Source organism: Tricharina praecox (assembly GCF_024521635.1).
Source record: "Tricharina praecox strain CBS 144465 chromosome Unknown BZA05scaffold_42, whole genome shotgun sequence".
Classification (NCBI taxonomy): domain Eukaryota; kingdom Fungi; phylum Ascomycota; class Pezizomycetes; order Pezizales; family Pyronemataceae; genus Tricharina; species Tricharina praecox.
The window spans coordinates 47,012-74,808 of record NW_026250444.1 but is presented as its reverse complement, the minus strand read 5'-3'; the positions used below and the strand labels follow the sequence as shown (position 1 = coordinate 74,808).

Genomic DNA, 27,797 nt, shown 5'->3' with positions numbered 1-27,797 from the left:
GGCTCGTTTTGGAAAGAGCTTGTGGCTTGGATATGGGAAAAGTCTTGAACAGCTCGAGCCTAATGGCCGAGCAAGGATGCCCTGGGCTTTTACGTGACGACGGGTTGATAGATAACCACTTTCGCCTTCGCTTTGCCTTGATCGACGTGATGGAATGCCGCTTCTTCTTCGTGCCGAGTCGGGAGGGTGGAAGGGTGCCCCATCACCCGTACGATTAACATGTGTCTGTTGAGGTGCTGACTATGGCCGTAGTTACTGCTGGACGCCCAATCAGTACTACTTACTCGACCCATACTGCATCACTGTATATCACTCACAAAGCGTAGGGACCAAAAAAGAATAGCCCTGAACATGCTTGTCTCGTCGCTGCTCTTCCGCTCGTCTCGCTCGCCGTAAAGTCCTGTCCCGGGGCCTCAAGGTGATTCGCCTTGTGCCCAACATCAAGTCCTCCAGCGGACGGCGAATGGGCAAAACAGGAGGGCATATTTACCGTGCGTTGCAGTCCTCAAAGCGAGTATGTATTTTGGAACTTGAGAGTGGTCTTACAGCCGGGCGAGTCTAGAATGCGCGCGCAGGGCCAACAATGGGGGCCGATCGGTTTCTGGCGGCATTTGTGATCATGTTCAGGGCCGGCTCCTTCGATGTGCCTCGCAGCGTCTACCTACATCATCGATGATCGGAGGCCGGCCCAGCTGGCTATTCCTTGGGGTGTCGCCCGGCCGTGGATTGTTCCGGGAAAGCTCACCCCAAAAGAGACACCCCTCCCTATTGACGCGGGACGGCTCCCCGCACCTGGTAATCCGCGCGCCTAATCGGGGCCTTGGCAAGCTATTCGCAAAGCAGACTGGCGATTTATATATTTTCTGTGCGCTGTTCGGAAAATATATGTGCGTTAAGCGCGAAAAAGCAAACAATTGAGGGGGTTGCCTCTTAAATGAGGTTTTTTTTGGGCTGTGTACTTTCTACCACTTACCTGCCCACCACTGTCCCCATCCGACATATCGTAAAGAAAGCTCCCTGCCAACCCCCCATCTCCGTCATCGCTTTCTGTCTTCCTGCAAATCCTAAGTTCCAAAGGGATGCCCGCCCACACGCATATACCTCCTCGAAGAAGATTTCCTCCGGGCAACACCGGCTTCATCTTTGATTCTTCGCACGTTAGTGCAACTTAGACTGCGTGTTAGTGGTGTTGGGGTAGAGAGAGCGACGTGTGCGGGGAACCCAACATTACTTCCGTCCGTCGCTCGGGTTTTATTCCACCACTACGCCTCCTATCAAGACAGGCCTTCAGCTTCACATAGCTACAGTCGTCTTGGGACGCCATTCAGGTGACGGCCTCCTCGGCGCAACGAAAGTTCTATGCAGCTACTCTTCCGCGACTCTGGAATCTGGTTGGTGGGTGATATCATGCACATGGCTTCGCGAGGTTTCAAAAGGTCACCAGCTGACATCTGTGCAGATGCCTTGGTTCAAATCATCAACCTTACCGGGTCCCAGGAGCCGGTTCTCGCCCCCCCCCCCCAGACCGCTTCCTATGCAGGCTCGTGGGAAATCGAACACGGGTGACACATTGATACCGCCTTTTTATCGACTTGGCCAGGCCAGGTCAGAAGAGGCGACCCGTCGTTCGCTACATATTGGTCCCAGATACCTATCATCCGCTAGAAAGCCACAGTACCTATCCTCCACCCCAACAATCGACTTACAAGCGGGGTAGCACACCGCTATGTAGGCTCTCCCTCTCGGCGGCAGAAGTTCGGATTCCTGAATCTCGCCTGCTAACAGCTCGTAGCAAGACCAGCTAAAGATTACGGAATTCCAATCCCGCCTTCTCTCGACGCACTATCCTCCTAGAAGCCCCTAGGCTTTCGCCTCCCGGGAGGTTTCCGCTACGTACGTAGTAGTACTGCCCGGCTTAAATACATGGCTATCGAACCGATGTCTCGTTGTCTCCTTGTCGGCGGCCCGTCCTTTGGGGGCAGCCGTCGACCAGCTCCTGCGGAATTCTGGCAATTTCACGTTCCGCAGGTTCTTTGGCCGTTCGCACCATCTCAATCCTCTGATCCCGGATCTCGGATGAGGGGAAGCAGCGCCTTGCGATTGCATTTTCGATCATCCCATCACATCGGTACCGAAGATGTGGAGATTTGCGGAACAGCCAGTGTGGTGGGGAACCCCAAAGGAATAGGTCAATTATCACTTTTTTTTTGATCGTGATTCACGAGCAGTAGTGCTAATTAAGGGTTCATGTACAGGCCTAGTTGAAACATTTTTGCCCACACCTGCGGCATTCGGTCCATTCCGACGCAGCTTTATATCGATGATGCCGAGCACTTTTCGAAGGGGGCGGCTTTTCATGGAGGCGCGTGGCACCTGCTCCGATTACACGCCATTCGGCGTTCCCCGAGATGTTCTGTCGTTCCGTCGATCCGATATCCGAGCGTACCGGGCTGAACCGAGCGTCCCCGGGATGGCGTCTGATCGCTGCTTGTCCTCGAACCTCCTCATGGCGTTATTTTGCTACATCCGATATGCATTCATGTCGATGAGGTCCGAATGGTCTTCGACCGTTTCATGTGCAAACCACCTTGATCGTTGGAAACGGTTGGAGATATCTAGCTCCACCCGATCTGGCTATTCTCTGTCGACTGCGAGTGCGAAGGAAAATTTGACGATTCTCGATTTCGATCCGACTTTCGGCAGTTTCATACCTTGATAAAACGACAATCTCTCGACCCCTTGTCACTCACAATGACAATCGACACTCTCTTGATGCCGCTCGACAACCAAAGGGTTGACCTTCGAATGGTGTTTACAAGCATCCTTCAACTGAGTCTTCAAACCGTCGATGAAGAACTTTGGTTTTTAGTCCTGGCCCCCAGCACTTCGGTGCGATTACGCTCCTTTTTATCTTGGCCCTTCTGATACAGTCCGCGGATTATTTGTTTGAACCTTTAATCTTTTCATCCTCTCAGACCCTAGGATTCCCTTCCTACAGTCTAATCCCACGACACAGTTTCGATCGATGGACCAGTACGAATTCTCCGTCACACCTCCTTCTCCGTCCACGGCTTTGGCCGACCCGGGTGCCACCACCTGGGTAGCGCCAATGTTGCGTATAACTTTAATCGATTAGGTTTTGAGATTCTACATACGTGCGAAACACTTTCGATATCCGCAAAGGAGGTAAAGAACTATCCTCCACCCGACCTTCCGCCGAGAAGCCGCGACATCTCTGAATCACGGACTCCTTCGATTTCATCCAACCGGCGGAAGCTCATTGTCTGCCTCAGCTGAGGCAGAACCTACAACCCTGCGAAGGGTGTTACCGCAAACAATTCACTCTGGAGGTGGGCTATATCTCGGCGATGACACTGTGGTTGGGCGCTTGCTAATCCTTCGTGTAGTTGTACGACAATTATTTTGATCACTCGAGTATCCTAAACGTGTCGACTCCGCATGCGCAATTACAATCGTGTCCTGCGGCGAGCTAGCTTTCCCCTTACGAGGCTCTCAATTACTCCAGCAAAATCTTGACCGATCTTGACCAGTCGAACGCGACGGCGTTCACCGCCGGACTTCAGAGGCTCGTACGGCAGTTTTGTGCGACGAGTCTCGTTGATGACGAACCTATCTTTAACCATATCACTGCATGATTGGATCTACATTACGAACCGGCGAATACGGCGCAAACAATTGAAGCTGATACATCCACAATCCATCGCTTTATTTTCTTCATAGTCGACAATACCGAAACCATCGAATCCCAACTGCTAAGACCCATCAGTATCACCGTCAAATCGACCGACCTTTTGGAAAGTACCCTCGGGATCGACTTTGCCGATAATTATTCGCCTTCGAGTTCACGGGGTGGATGCTGAACGAGCTGGCCATGTGTTGGTTACGGAGGTTTATCTAGCGGGACTTTTGACCGAACTTTGGACGTTAGGGGTGGTCGGGTGCATCATAGTGCCCCCTGCCCGTGGTGATGTTTTATGGCATCACTAGTGACTACGGATATACCCTCTGCCCTCCTCGATATAACAGCAAACTTGAACAACCACGAGCTACCCCCGATTTGCCACTGCTCTACCGTCGCCGTCGGACGGATCATTTTCCTTCCCGCACCCCGAGACTCTGCCGCATCGGTCCATCCATTACAACGAACGGAAACCCGGACCAGAACCAAGACACACCGCGTCCCTCGACCACTGCACCAGACCGGCACGTCATGATCCCCCCCCCAACAGACACCGACTTCGTATCCGATCATTCCGACTACCTGTGTGTATCCGTTCTCGATTTCGGCGGAACATGAGTCGTCACCATGGATTTCAATTTTGAGACGACCATTTGATCGATAACTCCCGTTTACCCTTGCCTATGACCAAGATATGTCTGTGATTCTTGGAAGGAGATGATGGCAGTCGGGACAATGACGAACCAACGAACGAGGTCGAATGCTATGATGATTAAACAAAAAAAATCCGGAGACAATCGAATCGTACTTCCGGCAGCCAGACAACCAACTGCAGAAAATTCGACACTATCAACTTCGCCGAACGGACTGGGCCACGTCAGTCTGCGGGAGGTCGCGCAAAATACACGGGAGGTCGAGCAAAATACACGGGAGGTCGAGCAAAATACACGGGAGGTCGAGCAAAATATACACAGAGGGGAATCCGCATCGAGCTGGAGATCATTATCTCACAAGCGGAAACCTAGGTTCTGCTTTCGAATCGGAGGGGGAAGAGGAAGGGGAAGAGGAATGGGAAGAGGAAAGGGAGGAGGAGAAAGAGGAGGAAGTTGTTATTTCCCTTATTTCCTGTGTGTCTTACCTACGTCTTGTCCAGAGTTGGCGGTATATACGCACGTTTAAACATCATCCGCATAACGACACGGCCTTTTCCAGAACGCCTTCACCACCGATTTCCCCTAGCCCTTTAAGACCGATGCGTCCAGTGGTGTGGACGACGGTCAGACCAAAGAATCCAGCAATGACAGTGATCCATCGAGCTGATCCCACATGCATTCAATGGCCGCCCGTCCGTCACTGATTCCCCCACGATCGAAGAGATGGTGAAAACCAGCCCTCTCATGATCTTTCGCGGAGCGGAAGTCAGCACGCAAGCCCCTCGGAGACGAAAAGAAGAACTGTTTGATCCTCGCGTCATAGTCAATTTCAATCCCAAAGGCTATGCCAACTCAGCAATCATGATGTTTTGGTTCGAATACATGCTCCTTCCCGCTCTCGGCTCCCGTCCCACCCTCCTCGTTATGGACCTTTTCAGATCCCACAGCACTCAAGAAATCAAAGATTGGCTACAAGCCAGCCATGAACAGTACCCAGAAGAAATGGAACCTACACCGGACAAACGACCTTCACCAGACCTAACGCCTCCTCCGGAACCAGTACTACCGACACATCAGGACTGCGAAGGAAACTGCATGGAACGAGTTCCTGGCCGATGCCAGGAACAAAGACATCTTCACGGCTTTGCAGTTCACCAAACCTAGGAAAACTCAGAGAACACCTACCCTCACGGCCGGCAATGACTCCTTCACCACATTTGCTGAGAAAGCTCGCCTCTTCCGGAAGGTGATGTTCCCACCCCCGCCCGAACGACCACCCCCAACATCCCATCCAGCCGACACCAAGGAAGGCACCCGGTCCTGACAAAATACCCTTTCTCTGCCCGCAACATGGTGACGGAGGCCGCGGTCACAACGCCTCTAACCCCCCGAGCTCCCCTTCCTCGTCCTCGTCTGAGGATGACGCCTCTGGAAGCGATAAGCGCAAGCGGAAGCCTCCGCGGCCTGAGCGTACCCCCCACAGGAAGGAGGGAGTCCGGATCACTATCGAGAAGCCCAAGCTCGATAAACTGGAGAAGTTTTCGGGTCGAGACTCGAAGCCCACGTTCTCTGTGTGGTGTTCAATAATAGGCAACTATTTTGACTATTACAAAGGCACCTACCAGAACGAGGTCGACAAGATCTCGTTCATAGGCAGCCGCATGCAAGGGAACGCGGAGGAGTGGTTTGAGGGAAGGGTCGCGCATCTGCACAAAAACAAGCTGACCGACAACTGTGAGGCTTTCACCCACGTGTTGGAGGCCCGTTTCCAGAGCCGCTCTGAGGAGCGTGATGCCCTCAAGAAACTGGACAAAATAGAGTACGATGGCAACATTGACCTCTACATTAACCGCATGGAGATCGTGAACGCGAGAGCCAACCTTGCCGGAGTTATCTGGCAGGAGAAGCTCAAGGCGGGGGCTCTTCAAGCCTATGCGGTCGAAGCTTTCCAATGTGGGACGCCTTCCCATGCTCGCTGGTGCCTCCAGTCGTCTGTTGGAGAAAAGGGCCGATATCACGATGCATGGGAACTACATGGATGGGATATTTGGACTGAAGGAATATCAGACACCTCCTGTGTGCTGATGTCGATCACTACGCATCACTTCGGCCGGGAACAATCCATCTTCATCCAAATCCTACTGCTATCACACTCCACGCTGCCTTCTATATTGCCATGATCTAGATAGGTCGCATGCAATTACTGATTAAACAAAAAACAACACTCCACCAGCCCCCCGCCCCGTCTTCCTCCGCCTAGCTTGCGTATCGAGATATTCTCGGAAGTCTGATGTGGCTGATGCTGTGCACCAGGCCTGACCTTGCCTTCACCGTGTCCATGCTAAGCAAGTTCAACTCGGCACCGACCACCAACCACCTAGCCGCCACTACTGCCCACAATGTTATTCCTGTACCGAATTCATTGCCTTCATGTATCTACCTCACTTTTCAACTTTTTTCCATACTCCCAACGGAAGTACGCCATCCGCACCCTCACCATGCCCAAGATCCACCCAATGAGAGGACGCTGCCCATCTCCATCTCGCTACCAAACGTGTCTTCACTAGCCGAGACGTTAAGTTCGATGAAGAAACGCTATATAAGCACTCCCCGCAAACCACTGGTACAAACTGGACCTCAGCCTAGAAAATCGGAAATGGAGGACCAGTCACGGCTACTTCAACAGCTACCTAAGCAAGTTCCCCACCAACGACGTCGAAGACAGTGGCTGCTACTGTCCTATTCCCTTTGGTACCGAAATTCCTCACGGGTACCATGTACGTAAACCCACCCTGAAGGATTGAATTTTACTGATCCAGTATAGCTACGATCAGAGATTCCCTCATTTCTGACGTCGCTTCTCCAATCCTACGAGGAGCAATACCTGCAGGTCAAGCTCGCATCCAACCAATTTGCGGGCCAAGTGGCTACGGCACCGAAGGCCGCAAAGGAGGTCGATCAAGAAAACTTCAAGCTGCTTGCGCAGGAAGCCGAACGGCAGGCAACCGAGAACCAAGAGGCCGTGGCGTTTGTGAAGCAATTCGCGGGCCAGAAAGACCACTACCGGGAAGGGAAAAGGTGTTGAGAAGGAATGTACGGTGGAAGAGGTGGACTCCGAAAATGGTGAAGATGGGGGGGACAGTTGCGGAGCAGAAAGACGAACGGACGCAGGAAAGGGTTGGGGAGAATGAGAATGAAAAAGAATTGTAAGAGAAGGAGTTAGAGGAGTCGAAAATGCAAGGTGTTTTACAACAGGAGAGGTACATCGGGAGACATTGAACCACATGACACATTGAACCACATGGAGAGACACTGGTACAACAACGCGAAACGATGGGAAGCTGATCCGTGAGGGAAACGATACTGGAAGAATCTTTTCCTACGGCTCTCTGATATGTCTCCCCGGTCAACACAAGCAAACTGGTGAACCGCACGCCTGCCGCCTTGCTCATGGATTCGAACGGAAGCAGTGAGAGGAAGCGATAACGGAGTCAGGGGCTGGGGGGATTCCCCGGATGCGGTTGAGTGGAGCCAGCAGAATTTTGATAGCGAGGAAAGAACTGGCTTCCAGGGGAACCAGATCGGTTGGGATCTCCGCCTTCAACCCTTTGGAATGGCGGACGATTTGCAACGAGAAGCGAAATATCCTCACATCCTCACATCCTTACGTTCTGCGACACTGGTCGGCCAGATCGAAGATCGCCCTTTATCCACCAACTGGCATTCACAGGTCAATGTTGCAAGAACCGGGAGAAACACCATTAGGCTTCAGGATCCAATTGGACGATTACAATTCTTCATGTATCCACATCGACGATCGAGCGCATATCGCCGTGATTCCCGGGCTGCAACTGCGGCCTGGATCACAATCTTTGCGTTGAACTCCATCCCGTGTGACACCAACTAGGTTTACCCCGCACCGAAGAACCGATCTCAGTATTCCGGCGACTCGTATCGAACTGGCGGGGACGGGGAGGAATCATCACTTCAATCCCTATCTGTGTCGGCTAACCACTTGCTTCTTCGCTTGGCTGATTGCTGGATGGATGCTAAAAAATTATGTTTAAGACGGCCATCGACTCGATTCCTCACTTCCCCTGATCCGCCTTCAGTGCCAGGTTGATGGATACCACGTTGACGTTTGACGGTCCCTACCGATCCATTCAGTGCCGGGCTGCGGGGCGTAGTACTGCGCAAAATATGGGCTTGAAATATACCTTTCCTCGTCACCTACCTTCTGCTCTCAGCATCCACCCAGACAGGAACTTCGTTCGACCGACTACCATGGGAACCGATGACTCGCGATTTTGGTCCTCAAGGGTGCCCGACTGTTCCCACCCGCTTCAAAAAGAATACTCTTTATTCGCTCCTTTTCCCGCCGTCCGACTGGTCTCCTCGGGGAATTCAACCCTCCGGTATGTCATCCCACGTCAATGATGAAGTTCTCCATGCTGATGATGATCTTCGATCAAAGGTCCTGGGCTTTTAATGCCCAATCGACCACTACATCCGCCTATGGCGTAACTCAAGAGGCCGCGGGCCAAGAAATCCCCGAAAAGGGTGTTGGTCTTAGAGGAGCGTTGAGGACTTTTAGATGATGAAGTCACACTCTGAAGCTACAGGTGTGAGTTTCCGAGGTGAGTAAGCGAATCCCCATCAACGCACATCTCCCCATTATGTACTAATAACTGTGGTTAGGTGCAGCTGGGCCAAACCAACTTCGACGTGGCATATCCGGGCAGATGTACATCAAATATCGGGTGTCCGGAGAAATCGGTTCTGGATCATGCATACCTTCGAGTCCACGGCAGTCTTCGTCACGGCAACACGGCCGCCACAAAGTGGGTGCCCCCGGGAACTGGTCGAAATGCACGAATCCGAGTCCCTTTGAACTCAACGAAGCCTTACTCTCGCCAACCAAGTCCACCCGTCGATTGCGATAAAGACGCTTTCGTCCTCCCCACTAGCAGCCAGCAGGCACGCACCCGGTAACATCAGCGATGACGACAATGTACGATACCATCTCGATCATGGCAATGAAGAACACACCATCCTTACAAGTGATGCCTCGAGGTCTCGTTCTTCAACCGAAGACGACAGTGAACTCCTGCACTCACCTGAAGGAAATGAGGACCATACCAACGTCTCGGGTCTGGACGGCATGGCTGCCCTTCGTACGGATACAAGCAGCATATCACACGCTGTTCTCGATGCTCGCTGGCCCGACCAAATACCGATCACCCGCTCGTCTCAATCCACCGATTTCCCGAACATCGGCATTTTTGTGGAGGGATCCTCCAGACCAGAAAGTGTATATTCAAAAATTAGTCGGGAGAATTGAGTCAAACGAGGGCGGAAATGGTTGAACATGATCCATTCGTTTGAAGCTCGGTCCGTGATCCTTCAGGAACAGTTTTCACCCACCTCCCTGCCTGCTCGCTGTCCCGGTTATTCGACAATTTTCGGTTGATCGTGAGCAGCGGTGGGGGCCGTGGTGCTCTTGGCTGAGTCTGTCACTCGTCTGCTCGACAACGCACTGCCCTGCCAATCACCGGTGCCTGACTTTATATTGCCATGATCTAGATAGGTCGCATGCAATCAATGATTAAACAAAAAAAAAACGGTGGGCTGACTTGCCATGATCGAAAACGATCACATGAAACACGACGGAACAAAAAACAAACGAAAACACCGGCGCGGCTGCTCGTAAACACCGGCGTGGCTGCTCGTAAACACCGGCAGACCCCCTTTCCACCCTCCCTAACGGTCCCCCCCCCCCCCAAGCCCCTGGGGAAGGTTCGCGCGTGTCGGACGCCAAACGGATCACGTCGAGACCGTGCCATCTTGGAACCCCAGCCGCCTTTTGACATCGGAAACGGAATCCCAGCCATAACCTTAGGGTTCCATGCTGTATGAAATATCATCGGGTCGACGTCGAAAGATGGCCGAGGCATTTGGAAAGCATCGATAGGGTATCCCTCCGCCAGCGAGCTATGATTCCGAGGATCACAGATCGTGGAAATTCCGAGCACAACTTTCACAAGGAGTGCGTGAGTATCACTCGTCTCTTTGAGTTGCTGCGGACGGCAACTAAGTTCGTACCCAATGACGTGAGGTAACGAGTTCGCGGCCAGCGGTCGGAGACAGTGGGGTGGAACTGGACGAGTGTACAGCCATGATCTGATAAGGTCGAATGCTATGATGATTAAACAAAAAAAGGCGGATACTGCAAAGGCCAACCCCACCCGGCCCCACCTAGCTAACGCACGCGTCACTCACAGGAAATACAAGTTCAATCTCCGGTAGCTGACGACGTTTTGGAACTCGCCATCGCGATCCAAAAGCTAGGTGTTGAGGGTCGAAAATCGGGCCAGAGACCGGACGGGACCTCTTCGCGGACAAGCGCTGCAGCAAGGCGATTTTGGAATTCCTCTTCACCACCGATGTGGGTAGACGGATGCTAGAGGCGGCTGAGGGAGATTCAGAGAGCGAGGTATCGGAATGGGAGCTTAGGGAGCGGGAAGAAAGGGGGGCAGAGCTGGAGCGAGAGGAGGAGGAGGGTGCTGAGGTCGAGGAGCCAGGCTCATTCCCGCTGTTCCTCCCCACACCTTCTTTCATGGAGGCGGGGCGGAGTAGGGAGAGGGAGCGGAATATGTCTTTTCCTAGTGTTATTTCTATCTTCATTGCTGGGACAGGCCGGGGCGGGGAGCAGGGAAAGCCACATCAGGCCACTTGATGAAAGTCGGGTTGAACAGTGGCGTGGAATAGGAGTGTGTACATATATTGCCATGATCTACATAAGTAGGTCGCAAGCAATTGCTGATTAAACAAAAAAAAAATGACGTGAAGGAATGGATCAGGAGTCCAGTCAAGGGGACTTGTCACAAGTTTCCCTGTTCACCAGTGCAGGAGCTTAAAACGTGGAAACAATACACCCGATGGCGGACAGGCTTGTTGATTATCTCAAGTCAGTCTGCAATCTTCGTGGAGACAAGTCCAGTTCTAGCGTTCGGCCGATGGAACGCAGGTCTGAAGGATTCAATTCAAGCTCCACGTCTACTGTTCAATTCTTGAGATGGGAATGAGTTATGTAGTTTTGTCGGGCTTCTTGTGCCGAACCGTGAATAGCTCTTTGTCGACTCGGCCATCCTTTTATCTCGCCATCCCAGAGCTCAATGGGACCTCGTAGCTGTGCCAATGACTCGCGCATTCGTCGTCTCTTACAGTCTTACTTGTAGTACCCCAGTATGACCGGAATAGAATACCCCCCATCGAAATAGAAGCGTGGTAGTGGTTGACCGATCACTCGCACTCTCACTCTCCCCTGCCGTGAAATAACTTTCTCCAAGCCAACGTTACACACACAAAATAAGCTTCACCCCGCCATCCACCCAACCTACCTCCTACCTACCACCTACCACCACACACCTCAAGCTTCACGTCACCCTCACCATCCTACTACTAACTAACCCCACCAACCAACCACAACCCACCATGTCGACCACCTCAGAAACCGCCACCGCCCCATCCTCCAAGTTCCGCGGCGTACTCCCCCCTTCCCCTCCCCCCTCCCTTCCCGCTAACACCCCCCAGGCGACAGTCGAAGACCTCGACCTCGCGCCGGCGCTCTCGATCACACCCGAGACGACGATCGAAGCGGCGCACGCGCTCGCGTACGAGCGGGACTACAGCCAGCTGACGGTAGTGAACGAGCGGACGCGGGCGCTGCTCGGGTACGTGGACTCTCGTACGCTGACCGTGCCAAAATTCTTTTCGTCGCCGAACCGCCCGGTCAGCGCGGTGATGCACTGGTTCGACCGGCGGCGGCGCGCGAAGCCCTACTCCGTCATTACGCCCGCGACCCCGCTCGAGGAGCTGCAGGGGTTCTTTGAGCAGGGCGGTGAGCAGTTTGCGGTTGTCACTGACCCCGCCAGGAGGTTTGTCCTCGGCGTTGCGACGAGGGGCGATTTGGAGGAGTTTTTGAAGAGGAGGCCTGAGTAGGAGAGGGGCGACGGATGAGATGGAAGCGAATACTATACCAGCTGTCTGTCTGTCGCATCGTGTGTGTGATTGTCGTTCCGCCGTGATATTGTGGAGATGGAGTGCGATGGCGGGGCTCCTCTGTGTAACATCAGATGCGGCATCGAAGAATTTCGAAGAATTTCGAAGAATTTCGCAGCCCCCACAGGCCACAGCATCACCGTGCAAGCACTCACTCACTCGATAAGGTACCTAGGTTCTGCAATATTTGATTTTGGACAATTGACCCAAGAGAGCTCGAGTCCGAATTCACTTCACTTGACTTTACTGACGAATTGAATTGAATTGAATTGAACAGCTTTTGAAGCCTATATATATAAGGTCGGCACTCCCGCGCAGGTAAGCTACCGTAGTTAGCCCCACAGGGCCGAAGCTTCCCTCCGAGGCTCCAAGATTAGCGCATCCGCGTCCTTAACTAGAGTACTCATGATCGCCCCGCCCCGCATAGCCATCAGACTCACGGCCGTGAATTCCAAAAAATCCATAGGATCCGAGTGTGTATACAATCCCTCGTGTATATTCCTACTATAATTGGGCTCGCAGAAAACAGAGATAACCTTCTCAGTTCTCCATTCCGTTCATCTGTCTGCCGCACCATCCCGCAGTTTTCGAACCCATGGTACATAACTACGTTGGAGCTTGGAAACTTCAAGAAGTATCAGCTCCATGCATTCTCGTGCGATTGTATCCCGTCGACTCCACGTCGATTCCAAGCCATTCTGTGAATACGTTATGTAGTTCCGACACCACCGCCGCAACCACCACCACCCCGCCGTCCATCCGCGCAAAACTAAAACCAAAGTCAACATTCCCTCCAACTCCCGAACCCGACTACTACCTACACAAAAGCCTTAGGTACAATCAAACAAAACGCAAAAGCAAAATCCAAAGCAAAGGGTATCCCCGCACACGCAACACTCCACACTCCACACTCCACACTCCACACTCCACACTCCACACTCCACACTCCACACTTCACACTCCACACTCCACACTCCACACTCCACACTCCAGACACTCCCACCCGGCAGCGCCAATCGCAACCGCCCACCGCTTAATTGTCTAAAAATACCACCATCCCGACCCCCTCCGCAAGCCGCCTACACGCCTCACCACTCTTCCAGAGCACGTGCCCGATCTCCGCGTCCTCAACCGCCTTCCTCCCCTCCTCCCTGGCGGCCCAACAATCCGCACTAACCCTGCCAACCAGTACATCCGCCCTCGCCACCCTGCCCGCCACCCTGCCCACCCTCCCCTTCCCCCCCACCCCCGCCCGCCCCCCATCCGCATTCGCAGCGACAAGCTCCGCCCACTCCCCCCCCTGCACCCTAACCACCCGCAACCCGTCCAGCACGGGCATAGCAAAAACATACACGACCCCGACCCCCTCTCCCCCCACCCCCCCTTCCCCCACCCCCTCTGCCCTGCCCCTCCCCACGCCAGCACGATGAACAGCCCACCCCAACTCGGCAGTAGTATACAACCCGGCGCCGAGCTCCGCCGTCGCGCCGCGCGGTAACACAGGCGCAAAAAACCCGCGCTCCCGGAGGTCGCCTCCTTTGTACAGGAACTCGGTGTTTGGCGGTAGGAGCGCTTTAATCGCGGCGGCCGTTGCGGCGGGCGTGGCGTGCCGGCGGAGGCGCAGGGTGAAGACTGCCTTGGAGACGGGAATGGGGAGGTGGAGCGAGCTGAGCGGGTGGAGTTTCGGGGTCGTGGTGATGGATGGGGGGATGCTGGCGGGGCGGAGGGGGTGGGTGGGGAGGAGGTCGAGGAGGTCAGGTGGGAGGTCGGATGGGAGGTGAGGGGTCAGGTAGGGCAGCAGCCACTCGAGTGGTTGCAGGCCCTTGGGGATTTGGCGGTGCGCCGGGGTTAGGAGGGGGGTGTACGTGGCGGCGGGAATGCCCAGGGGCGCGAGGAGGCGGGCGAGCTCCGCGGGGGTGAGGACGCATTGGCTTGTTGGCCAGGGGGCGGGCGGGGGCGTGTGGGTGTGGGTGTAGGTCGGCGTGATACGGCGGCGCTTGGTGGGGCGCAGGGGCGTGTCGCAGCTGTTGCTGCTGCTGGCGGGCGGCGAGAGGAGCGAGATGGCCATGGTTCGCGTGGCGGGAGGTGAGACGTCGTGGGTCTGCGGGAGCATGCGGGCGGGGGCAGAGCGCGATCCAAAACAAAACAAATATGTACACACACAGGTGCAGGCGTGACTTCGCTATCCCTGCAGCTTGGCACGTCACGGACGAGTATATCACGGTGAATCCCTCGACTCGAACCAACCCCAGCAACGCTTCGGCATCTCGATGTAACTATTATGGTACTCGGCGTCCCCACGCGCCATCGGCCATCGGTCGTCTTACTTCCATCGCGGAAAATCAAAAGGTTTCGAAATGCAAACGCAAGAATGAAAAATTGGTTACATCAAGCTGGTTCCAGGTTCCAGGTTCCCCTCCCCCAGTGTCCCCCCGAGCGACTCGCAAAACGCCGTCATGCAAAGATAGAGTACTGTATCACGAAGGGAGAAAAAAAAAGTAGAACAAAAGCAAAGCAAAGCAAAGTATAGGGCGGGGGCGACGTCCGTGAGGGATCAAGTGCAATAAAACATCTCGAGAAGGAGAAGGAGAACAACGAAAGAACGAGAAGAAAAAAAAAACACATCGGGCGAATTTTGTGCCTGGAAAAAACAAACAAACATAGACCAGAACCGCTTGCTCGATAAAGAAGGAGGTAAAAGGGTTAAAATGAAAATGAAAATGAAAAAGCGAAACCCACAAACGGTGGTGAGCTGATATCCATACAAGAAAAACCCAGAAAGCAAAATTAAAGGTTATTCTACAAGTAGTACCGCACAATTCCCCCTTATTCCCCTACTCCCAGCGCCGTCTGCGCCTTCGCCTTCTTCCGCAGACCCCATAGGCTCGGCCGGTGGTGGTGCAGTTTCTTGCCGCTCTTGTCGCTGTCTCCTTTGTCCTTCTTCTTGTCCTTCTTCGATACCACCAGAGGCAAGTTCTCCTTGTGATGGACCACCGGTTCGGGGGCTGGCGGGTCGTGCAGATCGACACCGTTCGTCATCGCAGGAGCGAATCTAGGATTCGGAGGTTGCACTGGCGGTGGTGATGATGGCTGTTGCGGTGGTGGTAGCTGTGCTGGCGGTGGTGGTGATGATATGGGCCGCTCGACCGACGACAGAGGGAAGGTGGCTTGTCTAGTTGGCGATAGCAGCGGCACGGATGGCGTGTCCTCCTTGTCTTTCTTGTGCCCAACTCCGAGCCACTTGGGCGGTTGTCTGAAGCTTCTCGACCCGTTTCGGAATCGACTCATGCTTGTCCTGCCTTCCATGCCATGCTCCTTCTCGTCCACCGGCCTCCCACCCTTCTTCTCAGCCTTCTCACGCTCCTTCTCCTCCTTCTTTTCCCGCTCCCGCTCTTTCTTCGACTTGATGTGTGTAGCTGGGTGCTCTGCCGCAGCATTACCTGGCGGCCTATGGTCGTCGTGTGCGAATTCCGACCTGGGTAGCGGCGACGTGACGGCGGGCTGGATCGAGACCATGTCCTCTCTCGACAGGTCCAGAGGCTTCAACGAATGTCCGTTGACACCGTTGGGCACAGATGTAGCCGCAGCCGCAGCCGGGACTGGAGCTGGCGTATCCGTCTTACCCGCTGCAGCAGGATTGGATGCCGCCGACGCCTGCTGCTCCTCCGCCCACATCTCCCGTTGCACGGCTTCCAGCGTAGTTTCCTGGTAAAACAGAACGTACGCACTGGCAACACCCGTCCCGGTCCGTTCCCCAAAGAAGTTGCGCACGTACGACTTGTCGACCGGCTCGACCAACTCGTCGTCAAACAGCAGCCATCCCTTGTCCTCGGTCTTGACGATGGCAACGTAATGTCCGTGGTAAGGGCCTCCGCCAATGTGCACGACAACCGCATACAACTCGTACAGCCGGTCCTGATCCTCGGCGTCGTCGGTGGTGTTGAATAGACGCAGGTGGTACGGGTACAGTACCCTGTAATGCAGCTTCTCGAATCGATTCGACGATTCCATGTACTTGAAGCGTTTAAGGTGCAGGGCGAGCACCCGTGGCAGCCGCTTAATCTTCATCCGCTTCTCGGCTTCCTGCAGCCCTCCGCAGTGGTCGCAATGGAACTTGTTCCTCTCGCATAGCATCTCGGACGCCGAGAAGTTGCGGAGACAGGATGTGACGGAGGAGTTCTTCTCCAGATCGATTGAGAGATCCATAAACTGCTCGTTGCGCCTAGAAACGTTTTCGCAGGTGAGACATTTTGTCTCGGAGGAGAGGAGCCCCTCGAACAGATCGTGAATCCATCCTGCAGCCGTCGCGGACGTCATGGCGGTGCTCGTCGAGGCAACCGATGAAGTCTCGACGGGTGTCGCCGAACCGGACAGCTTCGGCGCGCCTCCGTTCTCGCGCAGCATCTTCTTCTGGTGAGCCTCAACGTTCTCGATGACCTGATTCAAGACGTAATTGAGAAACTCGTGGGCGTCCTGATGCTGCTGTCCGTTGAACATGTCATTCTCGCGCCTCAGAATCTCCAGGAATTTGTTCGGTTTCACGATCCCTGTCTTGGAGCTGTGTGCCATAACACTCTCGAATATATCCTTGAGTGCCGTGAACAGCGACTCCTCCATGCCGTAAGCCGCGTGATTTCCCTGATCCAGATCCAATACCGGCCCGGCTTCAAGCGCCTTCTTCTTCTTGTAATCCGGAGAATCCTTGTTCTCGACGGGATTGGCCGGCATCTGAACCATCGCAGTCGCCGGAAGTATCTTTTTCTTTCCGTCGTCTTTTCCGTTGGGGTTCACTATCGGCGTCTTTGCTTTCGCGGCTGCAGCCAGCGCACTTGCCGAGGTCGTCGGCAATGGTTCAGTGTTGATCCGGACAAGAGGCCGACCGACGCCGTTCGCCAGCGGGTCGACAGGCCCACTGGATTGGTATGGCTGCTGGCCTCGTGCGGGAAAGTTGACGACGTGTTCTCGGAACGGCTTGGAGTAGTAGAGGCACTGGAGGATCGAATTGCAATAACTGCAGCCAACCAACAAGAAAACGTGTCAGCGACCAGGAAAAAACGTGCGCGTAAGGAGGGGAGGTCAGAGGAGGGGAGAGTAGAGGCGGCATGGAGGCAGCCCTCTCCAACAATCTCCAGCAATCCCTAACCAGGACGAAGCGTCAAGCAGGCAGGCCGTACCATGTATTGCCAAACTGTGCAACCTGTTAGCAAATCCGCTTCAGATCCGATTCGTTACGTACCGGAGGCTCATTGCGTACGCCGACGATGTTCTCCATGCCAAAGAATCGGTCGCTTCCGTCCAATCGAGGTGGGCCATCGCCCGTCAACGTGTGTAGTCCCGGCGGTTGCGAGTCGACCTTCTGTTTCGTCGGCGACGCAGCAGGATTCTGAAGTGCACCCTGCAAAGCCACCAATGTCAGCGTTCAGCGCCATCCCATCGAGTCCGATCACCGAGCGCGCCTGTCCCCCCCGCCCCTCCCCTGCCCATTGCGTTGCCGCCGCCGCCCATCCATTCCGACGTGCCAGATCGGAAGACGCGCTCCGCCAGGGGCGGAAAGGGAGCGATGTGGGGGAGGGGGGTAAGCAGCCCCAAATGCGCGCAGCCGGTTGGAGTGCGGAGAGGCTCTCGAGTCCCCGGGTGCGTGTCTCGAGGAGAGAAGTAAAAGCTGGGGGGCACTGACCGAACGATTTCCAGCCCATGGTAGAGACTTTATCGTGTTGAACATCGTGCTTGGACCGCTTCAGCGTGCAGCGTGTGATGGTGGCGGCGGCGGCGAGCGATCAACACTTGTCCGTCTTGCTCTTTTCTCCGTGTCGCTCCGTTTCGCGCGTCGTCGTCGGTAGGTTCCGTCTTTCGGTGGGTGGGGGAGGGGGGGAATATCTCGGTAATGGGATGTACAACGGCTCGCGACACGACAAGATGAACGACGACGGTGACAGCTGGGCAGGCTGGGCGGGGAGAGAGGGGGGTTGGGATGGGTTGGGTTGAAGGGGTTGGAAGGGTTGGAAGGGTTGGGCTGAATGGTAAGCGCAAACGCAGTCCGGCCTGGGGGGTGGGAGATACTATCGAAGGGTTGAGTCTCTGGCAGTTGGAACAGTGTCTGGGGTCAAGACAAGACAAGACAAGACGATGCGGGATATGTAGGACGAGGGGACAGGAGGACGTGAGGATATGATGACAGCAGGACAGGCAGACAGGAGGACAGGAAGGAGTGCAAGAAAAGCGAAAGCGAAATGACCCGGGTGGCTTTGCTTGGTTGTTTGCTCAGGCCGAATGGAGGGAAAGGAAGGTGGGGGCGGGCGTCACACTTACAGGAAGGTGATGTGGTGAGTATGGGGAGGTGGAGGATGGAATGTTCTGGTGGTGGTTGTAGTGGTGGTTGTAGTGCTTGTAGCGGTGGTGGTGGTGGTGGTGGTGGTGGTGGTGGTGTTGGAAGTGGTGGTGTTGGAAGTGGTGGTGTTGAATGGCGGTGGTGGAGGAAGTGGTGGAGGTGAATGGCGGTACCCAGTAGGGGAGCATTTAGTACGCCTCCGGCGTAATAGCCGGTGGGATACCTATATGTGGAGTATGGGGTACGGTAGGGCGAGGCTGTAGGTGCGTTAGGTGTGTATGCATAAGTCAAGTTTTGCCTACGTTTGACCGTCAGTCTTTCGTTCCACGTCCTCAACCCGGGCAGAGAAAGGGTCCCCTCCATTCAATCTCGCGGGGACGCCAAACGACAGAGCCAATAGCAGCGACGATCTCTCATTGATCTTGCTGGCGCTCGAATTGCAAATATCGTGGGTTCGGAGTTCACGTGACTCGCCCCGAAGCGGCAATTGAGTGTCCTCATCGAGGCACTGCCACCCTCAAACGGGAGAAAAGAATAAAATAAAACGACTTCTATGACTGCTATGACTGCTATCGAGAGTGGCCGATGGCTGTCTCGCCGTGTTACCACAACACTGAGCCTTGCCACTGAGCCTCACCACAAATCACAAACCCCTCGTCCGCCGCGGGCTGTGCGGAATGCGCAGAACATCGGAAGTGGAGAAGGCAGACGACGCGGCGAACAGACAATCGCCCACAGCCCCCCGAAAGCATACATAAGCATCGCAAACGTTAGCCGCTCCTTGCGCGCTCTCATCCCCCCATTCCCATCCCCGATGCACTTTAAGCATACTTGTCTACCCCAGATTCTCCAGACATCGCAAACCTACTCTATAATCCCCCACCATGGTCCACCAGCAGTTTCATCGGTCGACTCCCCTCCCTCCCAGGCTCCCACCTCCCACTCGCTCCAGCAGAAATAGGTAGCTACCGTACGGGGCAATAACCACCGCAGCCCGCATCCCGGGTATGTATGATATGATACAACTCGTACACACCCACACGTCAGCCAGAGACCAGAGTCCAGACACCGACAGACAGACAGCATCCCTTGCCTTGCCTTCCCTTCTTCCTTAGCCCACTGCAGGAACAGCCTAAACCTAACATCCCGCCCCAAGGTTCACCACCCCTCGCAAGATTCACCACCCCCCCGCGACCGACCGACAGAACCACGTTCCCTCCACGATAACACGGAATAGGTGCCGACCTACATACACACATACTTATTCACTCAGAACTCTCCACCCCGACTCCCGAGACCAAGGAACGAGCGCCCATCCATCCATCTATATAGTACCAGTACCAGCAACAGTACCAGTACCAGTACCGAGCATGGTATCATCCAAGTATCCGCCCGCGCTGCATGACTAGCAACGATGACGACGCCGCCGCCTCCATCTCGGGAATTCCGTGGTCGCGGAATCAAGATGCTCCACCATCCCCATCAACCCCACACTTCAGACGCCACATCTTCTTTCCGCCCGTGAGTTTCAGCTCGGGATAAACCGCCCCGGCCGGCCGCTGACGCCCCCGCTATCACCACTACCAGCACCACCACGCCCACCACCACCACCACCACCACCACCATAACGCCCACCCCGTCCCTAGCCCGCAGAAAGAACCTCCACCAGTCGGATCTCGCAAAGGGGGAAGCGCAGCATATACACAGCATATGTATAGCATACATATGTAGGTATTCAAGCATAAATGCGACAATGCGACAGTGCACTGAATCACTGCTGCCGAAATCTTGCGGCTGCGGCTAAATCCCCACCTCCGCCCCCCTCCCCCCTCCCCTCAATCGCCACCCATCCACCACCCATAACCCACCCACCACACACCCACAGTCAGGGAAACGTTAAGGAAACGCTTGCATCGTAGAGTAGTTGCCGTGTTTTGTTGACTCCAACGTTTTTTCCATGCCTCTGCCGCGCCTGCAGCTAGGTAGGTAGGGAGGTAGTTAACTGCTCGCCCAGCGGCGACGGCGACAGCGACAGCGGGGTAACTGGGTAGAGCAGACGTGTTCGCACAACATATACCTAGAGTACATGCTCGTGAGTGCGCCCCCACAACCATCGGGGCCTTATTCGGGGAAGAGGGATACTGGGCAGATGGATGGATGGATGGGATGGGCAAAAGGATGGATGCTTGGATGGGGCGGAGGGTGGAAGGAGGGTGGAAGGAGGGGGGGAAGGGTGGTATGTAGAGTACTCTATGTAATATCGTTCACCGGTCCGTATAATGCTCACGTGATGGGTGGTGGGCGATGGGTGATGGGCTGCCCTTACTCTATATCTACCGTAGCCACGGCGAGTATTGCTAGCTTTATGTACTCTATGCACGCAGAAACAGTAGAGTGGAGAAGAGTAGAGTATAGTGAAGTATAGTGGAGAAGAGTGGATGGATGGCTGGATGGTGGGGCGCTTGTTTGTTCCGAAGTGCTCCTCCTGGCCAGGGCTGTCCCGACAGACAGACAGACAGACAGACAGACAGACAGACAGACAGACAGACGGACAGACGGACGACACATGGAAGATGGAAGTCGATGGCATGGTTCCTCCCACCTGCTTTCCTTCTTCCTTCTTCCTCTTCTTCTTCTTCACCGTCGTCGTGTGCCGTGTACTTGTCCTATCGCCGGTATTTGGACTGTTGACAGTTGCAATGCCCCTTCGGACCGGTTTTCCGGCCCACCGATGCGGCGCGGTGCGGTCGGTGCGGTGACACAGCGTTGACCGAGCAACCCAGCCCAGTTCCGAATAGCCTGGTGGTGCTGCGGATGGGATTGCGTCGGGTTGGGGTATCGAGTGTTCACGGTGGCGGTGGTGGTGGTGGTGATGGTGGTTGTGGTGGTGGTGGCGATAGTAGAAGTAATCTGCAGAGTCAGTGATGGGAGTGAACCAGGCGAGCGAGCTGGCAGCGGAAAGGATAGGGATAGGGAGGGAGGGAGGGAGATGATTCGTGCAGCCGCAGCGGTTAGGTATCCCGCACCGATTTCCAGGTCGCCATTCCCATTCCCATTCCACAGTATCGGCTGTTGCGGTGCACGCGGCACGCCGACCATCCTCGCACCGATCATATGGAGCAGAGTACAATTAACGGCCGCATATGTAGCGACATAGGTGGGTGTCCTATACAGTACACGACCAGGTCGAAGCACTTGCAGCTTTGCAGCCTTGCAGGCCCCTAGTACTCGGGAGTCGGAATGCTCACCCGCGGCGGCAGGTGCGGGTCGAGTGGCCTCGTGATTGCTGTTGTGGACTGTAGTCTCCTCCTCCTCCTCTTTGTTATTGTTGCCGTACGATCTGGTGATCTGGTTGTAGTCATGGCTGTAGGTAGTCTCCTCCTTCTCTTAGTTATTGTCGCCGTACGAGCTGGTGCCGTGCAAGCTGGTGATCTTCTGGGAGCCATGGCTGTAGTCTCCTGCTTCTCTTCGTTATTGTTGCCGTGCGAGCTGGTGGTCTTCTTGGAGCTATAGCTGTAGTCTCCTGCTTCTCTTCGTTTTTGTTGCCGTACGAGCTGGTGGTCTTCTGGGAGCCATAGATATAGTCTCCTCCTTCTCTCCATTATTGATGATGCACGAGTTGACGCCGTACGAACTGGTGATTCAGAGCCATAACTGATAGCCCCTCGCCATCAGCACCGCTGCAGCAAGAACTGATCCCAGAAGCATAGCCGTTGCACTCAAAAGAGAGACATCGAGAACCGGGAGCTTCAGAGGGATGAAGAAGTGAGAAGCACTCTTGAAGGGAAGTCCCTTCAAGAACTAGAGCTTGAAGCTGCGAGGTAGTGAATCCGCACGGTTGCCAAAAGAAGTGGCCAGCTAGGTACATATAAATACGGCTTTCGTGGATGGGGAGTAATGCAGGCGGGTATTACTGCCGGTACACTAACTCTGGAAGAAAGAATGGAGGTTGAATGAGATGAATAATGAAGTAGACTTTCAACTCACCTGACTTTAATCCCGTTCGGAGCGTGGGATATCATGAAATCTCACACCTGATTCGCCAAGTAATGGACTATGTGGTGCAATAGCAACTCGGGGGCCAGGAGAGGTGTTGTAGGATGAATGGGACACTCTTTTCCTCGTCTATTATCTGGACTCCGTGAACGCCCGGCATGGTTCGGTCCGGGCGGTAGTCCGGACGGGACGGACTGACGTGGTCCAGTCCAGTCCGCTGCTTTGAAGGGCGGCTGTCAAGCCAGTCCCGGTGGCTAGCCACTGGATCGACTGGATGGACGGCGGTCTTTTGGATTGATGCCGAGGGGAATTGGTACTGAGAGGCCCAAAAACGGGTGTGAGACAAAACGTGATCAGTAGAAAAGAGGTCTAATGATGATGTACAAGATAAGCAAGATGAACAGGAAGAACAGAAAAGATTCAACGTTCAACGACCGCATCGGGTCTGCATCGGATCCCATCTCTATAATACATAGGTCCGGCCAGGTCACAACATGGTCTCCTCTCATCGGTGCTCACCGACGACGCCAAGACTCCAACTCTTCCTTCCCGCCCCTCAGTACAAAGTGTGTAGAGTATCGTGGTGAGGGTCGCGGACAGAGGCAGCTTGGCGTTATCCGATGTGCACCGAACGAGCGGGACTTGGCCAGGCCTAAGTGAGACCGATTGCCGAAGGAACGGGACCCTATCGGATCTGAGTGGGACTTGGTCGGACTTGAGTGGGACTCACTGATGGAGAAGCGGGACTTTGTACTGACCTGACGAGACCAGCTGTCTTGAGGATGATGCCAGTTGTTTCTGATGGGAGACTTGATGCGGGGCATCAAACGTTTATTTGTTTTGCTGCGACTATTTCTGTTGTCCTTGCCAGTGTTCTCCATAGTCCAGTCCAGTCCGTCCGACCCATGGACAGGACTGGACTACATACATCCAGTCCGTCCGGAGGTGTCTGTCGGACGGATTAGTCCACCAGTAAGGAGGACGGAACGGACTGCAGTCGACTGCCGTCCAACCCCGTCCAGCAAATTGGCGGACGGGACGGACTACTTTTATCCCGTCCTCCGAAAGGCACGGACGGGACTGGATCTTGGCAGTCCGTCCCGTCCGGACTAAAGTCTAGACCGGACTATGGAAAACACTGGTCCTTGCTCGTCTTGTTTTGTTTTCATCGTCATCGTCAAAAAACCTTTAGTCCAATTGATCACGATTTTATTTCTCACCCGTTTTTGGGTCACTCAGTAGAGCAATAAGGCCCTGTTCATTTCACATTATCTCATTCCTGCTACCACACAAATTTGACAACTAGTTTTTCACTCATAATTTGGAGTGGCATGCGTTCTTTGCGACCCGTTATCTCAAACATCAGATCATACCCAGTCACTCTGATCTGATCTGATAAGATAAGATAGTGCCAGGCCTTAGAGTCGACGCTGAGAGAACATCACCTTCTCATTCATCTTCTTTCCTGTGCCTAATTCATCTTCAGATTAGCTGGTGATCGTGGTAGAGGCATTTTTTCACTCCTGTGGGGCCATAGGTCTTAGACGGGAGGGTGTGTTCCACGCCCCTCGCGGCTGCTGCTTCCCGTGCCCACTTGTGGCGGGCCGAGACGGAGAGAGAGAGAGAACATCAATCTATTGTCGCATGCGGCCTTTACTAGACTATGGCGACCACCAACTTCCCGACCTTTCCTACCAGCTCCGCGGGGTAGACAGTGTTCTCCATAGTCCGGTCCAGGCTACAGTCCGAACGGGACGGACTACCAATATCCAGTCCCGTCAGTGCCTTTTTGAGGACGGGATAAAAGTAGTCCGTCCCGTCCGCCAATTTGCTGCACGGGGTTGGACTGCATCGACTGCCACTCTTTTCAGCACTTACCCCACCAAATATGATAGTATTTCCCACCATCGTGTGTCCAATTCCGTCCAGTGCTAGCGAAACCGTGACCGGCGACACCATCTTCGTCCAGTACCAGCATTGCCGCGCCGCAATCTTCGTCCAGTAACAATAATCTGCGCCACAATTTGCACCACAATATTTATTTAGTACCATCAACGCCGCGGCGTCATCTTTAGCCCATGTGCATATACTTCCCTCAGCCACTGCAACCACCGGTAATACGCTGCGAGCTTTCTGTCGTGATTTCTATCCCCTTGTACCAGTCTTGGCAGTCGACTGCAGTCGACTGCAGTCCGTCCCGTCCGACCTTACTGGTGGATTGGTCCGTCCGACAGATGCCTACAGTGGAAAGTAGCAGTGACACCGGAACAGGCTTTTGTTTTTGTTTAATCAGCAATTGCATGCGACCTATCTAGATCATGGCAATATCACCCCGTTGACACCGGAACAGGCAACAAGACGCATAATATCAACAGGGCCCGTATCTCTCTAAAGAGTGATAGTACGTGAAGCAGTGCACTCGGCAAGTAGGTAGGCGAAAGTTTGCAGCACTAACTATGCAATCCGAAAATCTTCTCTGAGGGACAGGTCTGTTTTCCAAACCTTCGTTTAAAAGACTTGGATACAGTCTGAACACTTTCGGACGGCTCCAGGAGGCACCCCATTCGTCATCATCAATTGCACTCAAATTAAAGAAAACTCATTCATTAACTCCCACGCCCCCCACGCCCCCCACCCTCTAACACATCGTGACGCTCTGTGGCATCGTGGTATCATAGCGACCGACATTGGAAATCCACGAATTTTCAATCCAGAAATAAGTAAGGAAGACATCCACAAACGCCACCAGCAATTGAGCTTCAGTAAAAGACCCACTTTTTATCAATGGAACATCGTATATTCCTTTTTTCTCCAATCGCGCTACCCCCTCGCTATCCCGATCGCCTAGCAAATTTATGGAACTGCAATCGACGACCCCAGGCTCACTAGTCAAGGTGTTGGTTTGGAGTCTATCGGAGTCCTTTTCGGTGAGTGCCTTGAATCGCACTAGCAGGTCTGTGAAGAGGGGAGTTGACACTAAGATTGCCCATATGAGATCGTTTCCTTGGTAATTCAGTTCATCCGTGGACGAGAAAATCTTATGAAGTGTCTGGGACGCTTTCGAGATGATACCTATGTCGTTGATCGTAAAATCCGCTCGGCCCGTGCTCTTGATGGCTTGGAATTCGTTTCAAACAGTCATAGCGTGGTATAATTGCCCGAGTCCGGCTTCGGGTGGAGAAGAATCGCTTTCCCAAGCTTGAAGTCCGCTGGTTGGAAAGATTTTCGGATCGAGCCGGTCCGAATAGTCATCGACATGTTTCCAAATATTCATCACACTGTTTTTGAGTATCGCGCTGGGCGTGAAGTAATAGCTGTCTGGCTCCAACCTCTGGACAGCTTTTTTGACGAGCTTTAGAACTTCGTCGCTCATGCACAACTGGCCGAGTCGATGCGGGTTTTCGCTTTTGGTGTAATTGTAATCGGCAATATCGGTGTATTTCCTACGATATTCGTAGCAGTTGCGCGAGCGAAGGTCGATTCCGCGACAGTCCGCCAGTTCTCCTTCTGTAACCACGGAGAGAAGGCCGGGGCACGGAACGAGGACGGCTAGTTGCAGAGACTTCTTCTTTTCCTGTTCCTTTAGATCGCCGGCCTGAGATGGGCCCATCTGGACGACATCGGGTTGGAGGGCTCGAGGTCTCTGGGAATTTTTCCCCCACAACATGTCCATTATCTCTTCTTCTGTGAGGTCGCGAGAATCAGCCATCACTTGGTTGCATATATCGTCGGTTGAGCGCTGTTCTTCGGCGGGGTCGTGCTCCCTAGGATCTGCGCCTGAAATGTAAAGAAGCTCATCATCTGGCAATGAGAATCCGGACATTGATTGCCAGAGCCGTGATTGAAGGCATAGAGGTCGCGCATCGAGCTTCGCATAATATGTGTGGGTTTCTTTGGCTAGATGGTCCTTTCGCACCCTTCTCCTCCGGAACTCGATGACGCATCCATCTGCGCTGGCCCTGAACTGCAGCCAACCCAAAGGCCCCGACCATTGAGAGGGAAGGGTCATGGGCATATCGGGTTCCTCTTGGTTTTTCGGGGGCACCTGGAACCCAAGCATCGAACTAATTCCAGCCAAATACCTCCCCTTCCAGCGCATTGGAACGATTCCATTGACCATGTCGGATTGGGTTTGCATTTCGTAGCACTTCTTGTTGTCGTCGGCAATGCTTAACGCCTCGAGGAAGTTGACCCAACTAGCCTCCGCCAGGACGAGCCCGAGATCCGCAGCCTTTTCGAGGTCGCAGTGAGGGTCCTTTGCGGCACCCATGGGGGAGGTGATTCTTGTCCGCCAAGAGGGAGTCTTCTCCGGCTTTGGGTCGAACCGCATGGGGAAAGTAATCCTCGGTTGCCAATCTTCGGGCTTCAAGGCGCCTAATTTCGCCAAGTTGATCGTCGGCGTGGAGATTTGCGTTTGCATTTTCCACAGTGATGGCCGAACCACCGCCTTTTCCCACGGACCGAGAGCCTCCCGGGAAATACCCAACCGATAGGCTTCGCGGCGCGAAATTATCGATATCGCTGCGTGGTACACCGTGAGGAGAGTGATGATTGCTGCAATGGCTGCCACTCCGGAGAAGACTGCCGACATCCAGTCGGTCGCCGAAGCTTCGACCATCGTGCGAGAGGCAGTGCCGAGAAAGAGAGGAGATGCGTGGAAGTCCGCCGGATTGACGTCGAGAGCTGGGGCAAGCCGGAGGCACAATCTGTACACTTTTCAGGGCCGTCGACTGGTATCTTCAAGAAATTGACTGTGGACGTACATACGGAAACGTGATCGGGTTGGCGTTTTAAGGATCGGATATATGCCCAGTGAAAGGACGGTGACGGTGTGTGATATCGGCAGCCAACAGAACAGTAGGATATAGATATCGGATCAAAGAATATAGCAGTTATTGCAGACGAAAAGTCTTGATTGAAGTTTGAGCGCCGGCGAACTCGGACCACCTGGATACAAGTGAACATGGCCCGCGACTGGCCCGCACGAGTTGCATATATACTAAATAGGAGGGTGTTTGAATACCAGTCTTCGATGATGAAAACAAGACTATGGACGCAG

The 27,797-nt window shown here is 54.2% G+C and overlaps 8 protein-coding genes across 8 annotated transcripts; 5 read left to right on the top strand and 3 right to left on the bottom strand.

The window, feature by feature from the left end:
- The first annotated feature begins 1,564 nt into the window (after positions 1 to 1,564).
- Positions 1,565 to 3,063, top strand: BZA05DRAFT_207984 (uncharacterized protein). The gene is made up of 2 exons (XM_051479580.1): positions 1,565 to 2,188; positions 2,256 to 3,063. The coding sequence occupies exons 1-2, from the start codon at positions 1,924 to 1,926 to the stop codon at positions 2,714 to 2,716; spliced, it is 726 nt and encodes a 241-aa protein (XP_051334982.1). The 5' UTR covers positions 1,565 to 1,923; the 3' UTR covers positions 2,717 to 3,063.
- Positions 3,064 to 5,214: 2,151 nt separating this feature from the next.
- Positions 5,215 to 7,438, top strand: BZA05DRAFT_422638 (uncharacterized protein; the record flags this gene model as incomplete). Its single annotated transcript, XM_051485804.1, has 5 exons — positions 5,215 to 5,342; positions 5,431 to 5,599; positions 5,649 to 6,343; positions 6,995 to 7,130; positions 7,178 to 7,438. The coding sequence occupies 5 exons, from the start codon at positions 5,215 to 5,217 to the stop codon at positions 7,436 to 7,438; spliced, it is 1,389 nt and encodes a 462-aa protein (XP_051334981.1).
- Positions 7,439 to 8,637: 1,199 nt separating this feature from the next.
- On the top strand, positions 8,638 to 9,694 carry BZA05DRAFT_422637 (uncharacterized protein; the record flags this gene model as incomplete). Its single annotated transcript, XM_051485803.1, has 4 exons — positions 8,638 to 8,768; positions 8,976 to 8,990; positions 9,052 to 9,194; positions 9,276 to 9,694. 4 exons carry the CDS (start codon positions 8,638 to 8,640, stop codon positions 9,692 to 9,694), a joined length of 708 nt encoding a protein of 235 aa, XP_051334980.1.
- Positions 9,695 to 11,510: 1,816 nt separating this feature from the next.
- On the top strand, positions 11,511 to 12,502 carry BZA05DRAFT_360139 (uncharacterized protein). The gene is made up of 2 exons (XM_051481483.1): positions 11,511 to 11,898; positions 11,947 to 12,502. Exons 1-2 carry the CDS (start codon positions 11,848 to 11,850, stop codon positions 12,352 to 12,354), a joined length of 459 nt encoding a protein of 152 aa, XP_051334979.1. The 5' UTR covers positions 11,511 to 11,847; the 3' UTR covers positions 12,355 to 12,502.
- A 2,576-nt stretch (positions 12,503 to 15,078) lies between these two features.
- BZA05DRAFT_207356 (uncharacterized protein) lies at positions 15,079 to 18,326 on the bottom strand. The gene is made up of 4 exons (XM_051479579.1): positions 18,092 to 18,326; positions 17,651 to 17,809; positions 17,589 to 17,602; positions 15,079 to 17,425 (listed from the first exon to the last, which is right to left on the bottom strand). The coding sequence occupies exons 1-4, from the start codon at positions 18,134 to 18,136 to the stop codon at positions 15,241 to 15,243; spliced, it is 2,403 nt and encodes an 800-aa protein (XP_051334978.1). The 5' UTR covers positions 18,137 to 18,326; the 3' UTR covers positions 15,079 to 15,240.
- A 2,414-nt stretch (positions 18,327 to 20,740) lies between these two features.
- On the bottom strand, positions 20,741 to 21,473 carry BZA05DRAFT_207329 (uncharacterized protein). The gene has a single exon (XM_051479578.1). It carries the CDS (start codon positions 21,330 to 21,332, stop codon positions 20,820 to 20,822), a length of 513 nt encoding a protein of 170 aa, XP_051334977.1. The 5' UTR covers positions 21,333 to 21,473; the 3' UTR covers positions 20,741 to 20,819.
- BZA05DRAFT_207328 (uncharacterized protein) lies at positions 21,474 to 21,931 on the top strand. Its single transcript, XM_051479577.1, has one exon. It carries the CDS (start codon positions 21,615 to 21,617, stop codon positions 21,897 to 21,899), a length of 285 nt encoding a protein of 94 aa, XP_051334976.1. The 5' UTR covers positions 21,474 to 21,614; the 3' UTR covers positions 21,900 to 21,931.
- A 3,485-nt stretch (positions 21,932 to 25,416) lies between these two features.
- On the bottom strand, positions 25,417 to 27,682 carry BZA05DRAFT_412545 (uncharacterized protein). The gene has a single exon (XM_051485115.1). It carries the CDS (start codon positions 27,354 to 27,356, stop codon positions 25,869 to 25,871), a length of 1,488 nt encoding a protein of 495 aa, XP_051334975.1. The 5' UTR covers positions 27,357 to 27,682; the 3' UTR covers positions 25,417 to 25,868.
- Between the last annotated feature and the right edge of the window lie 115 nt (positions 27,683 to 27,797).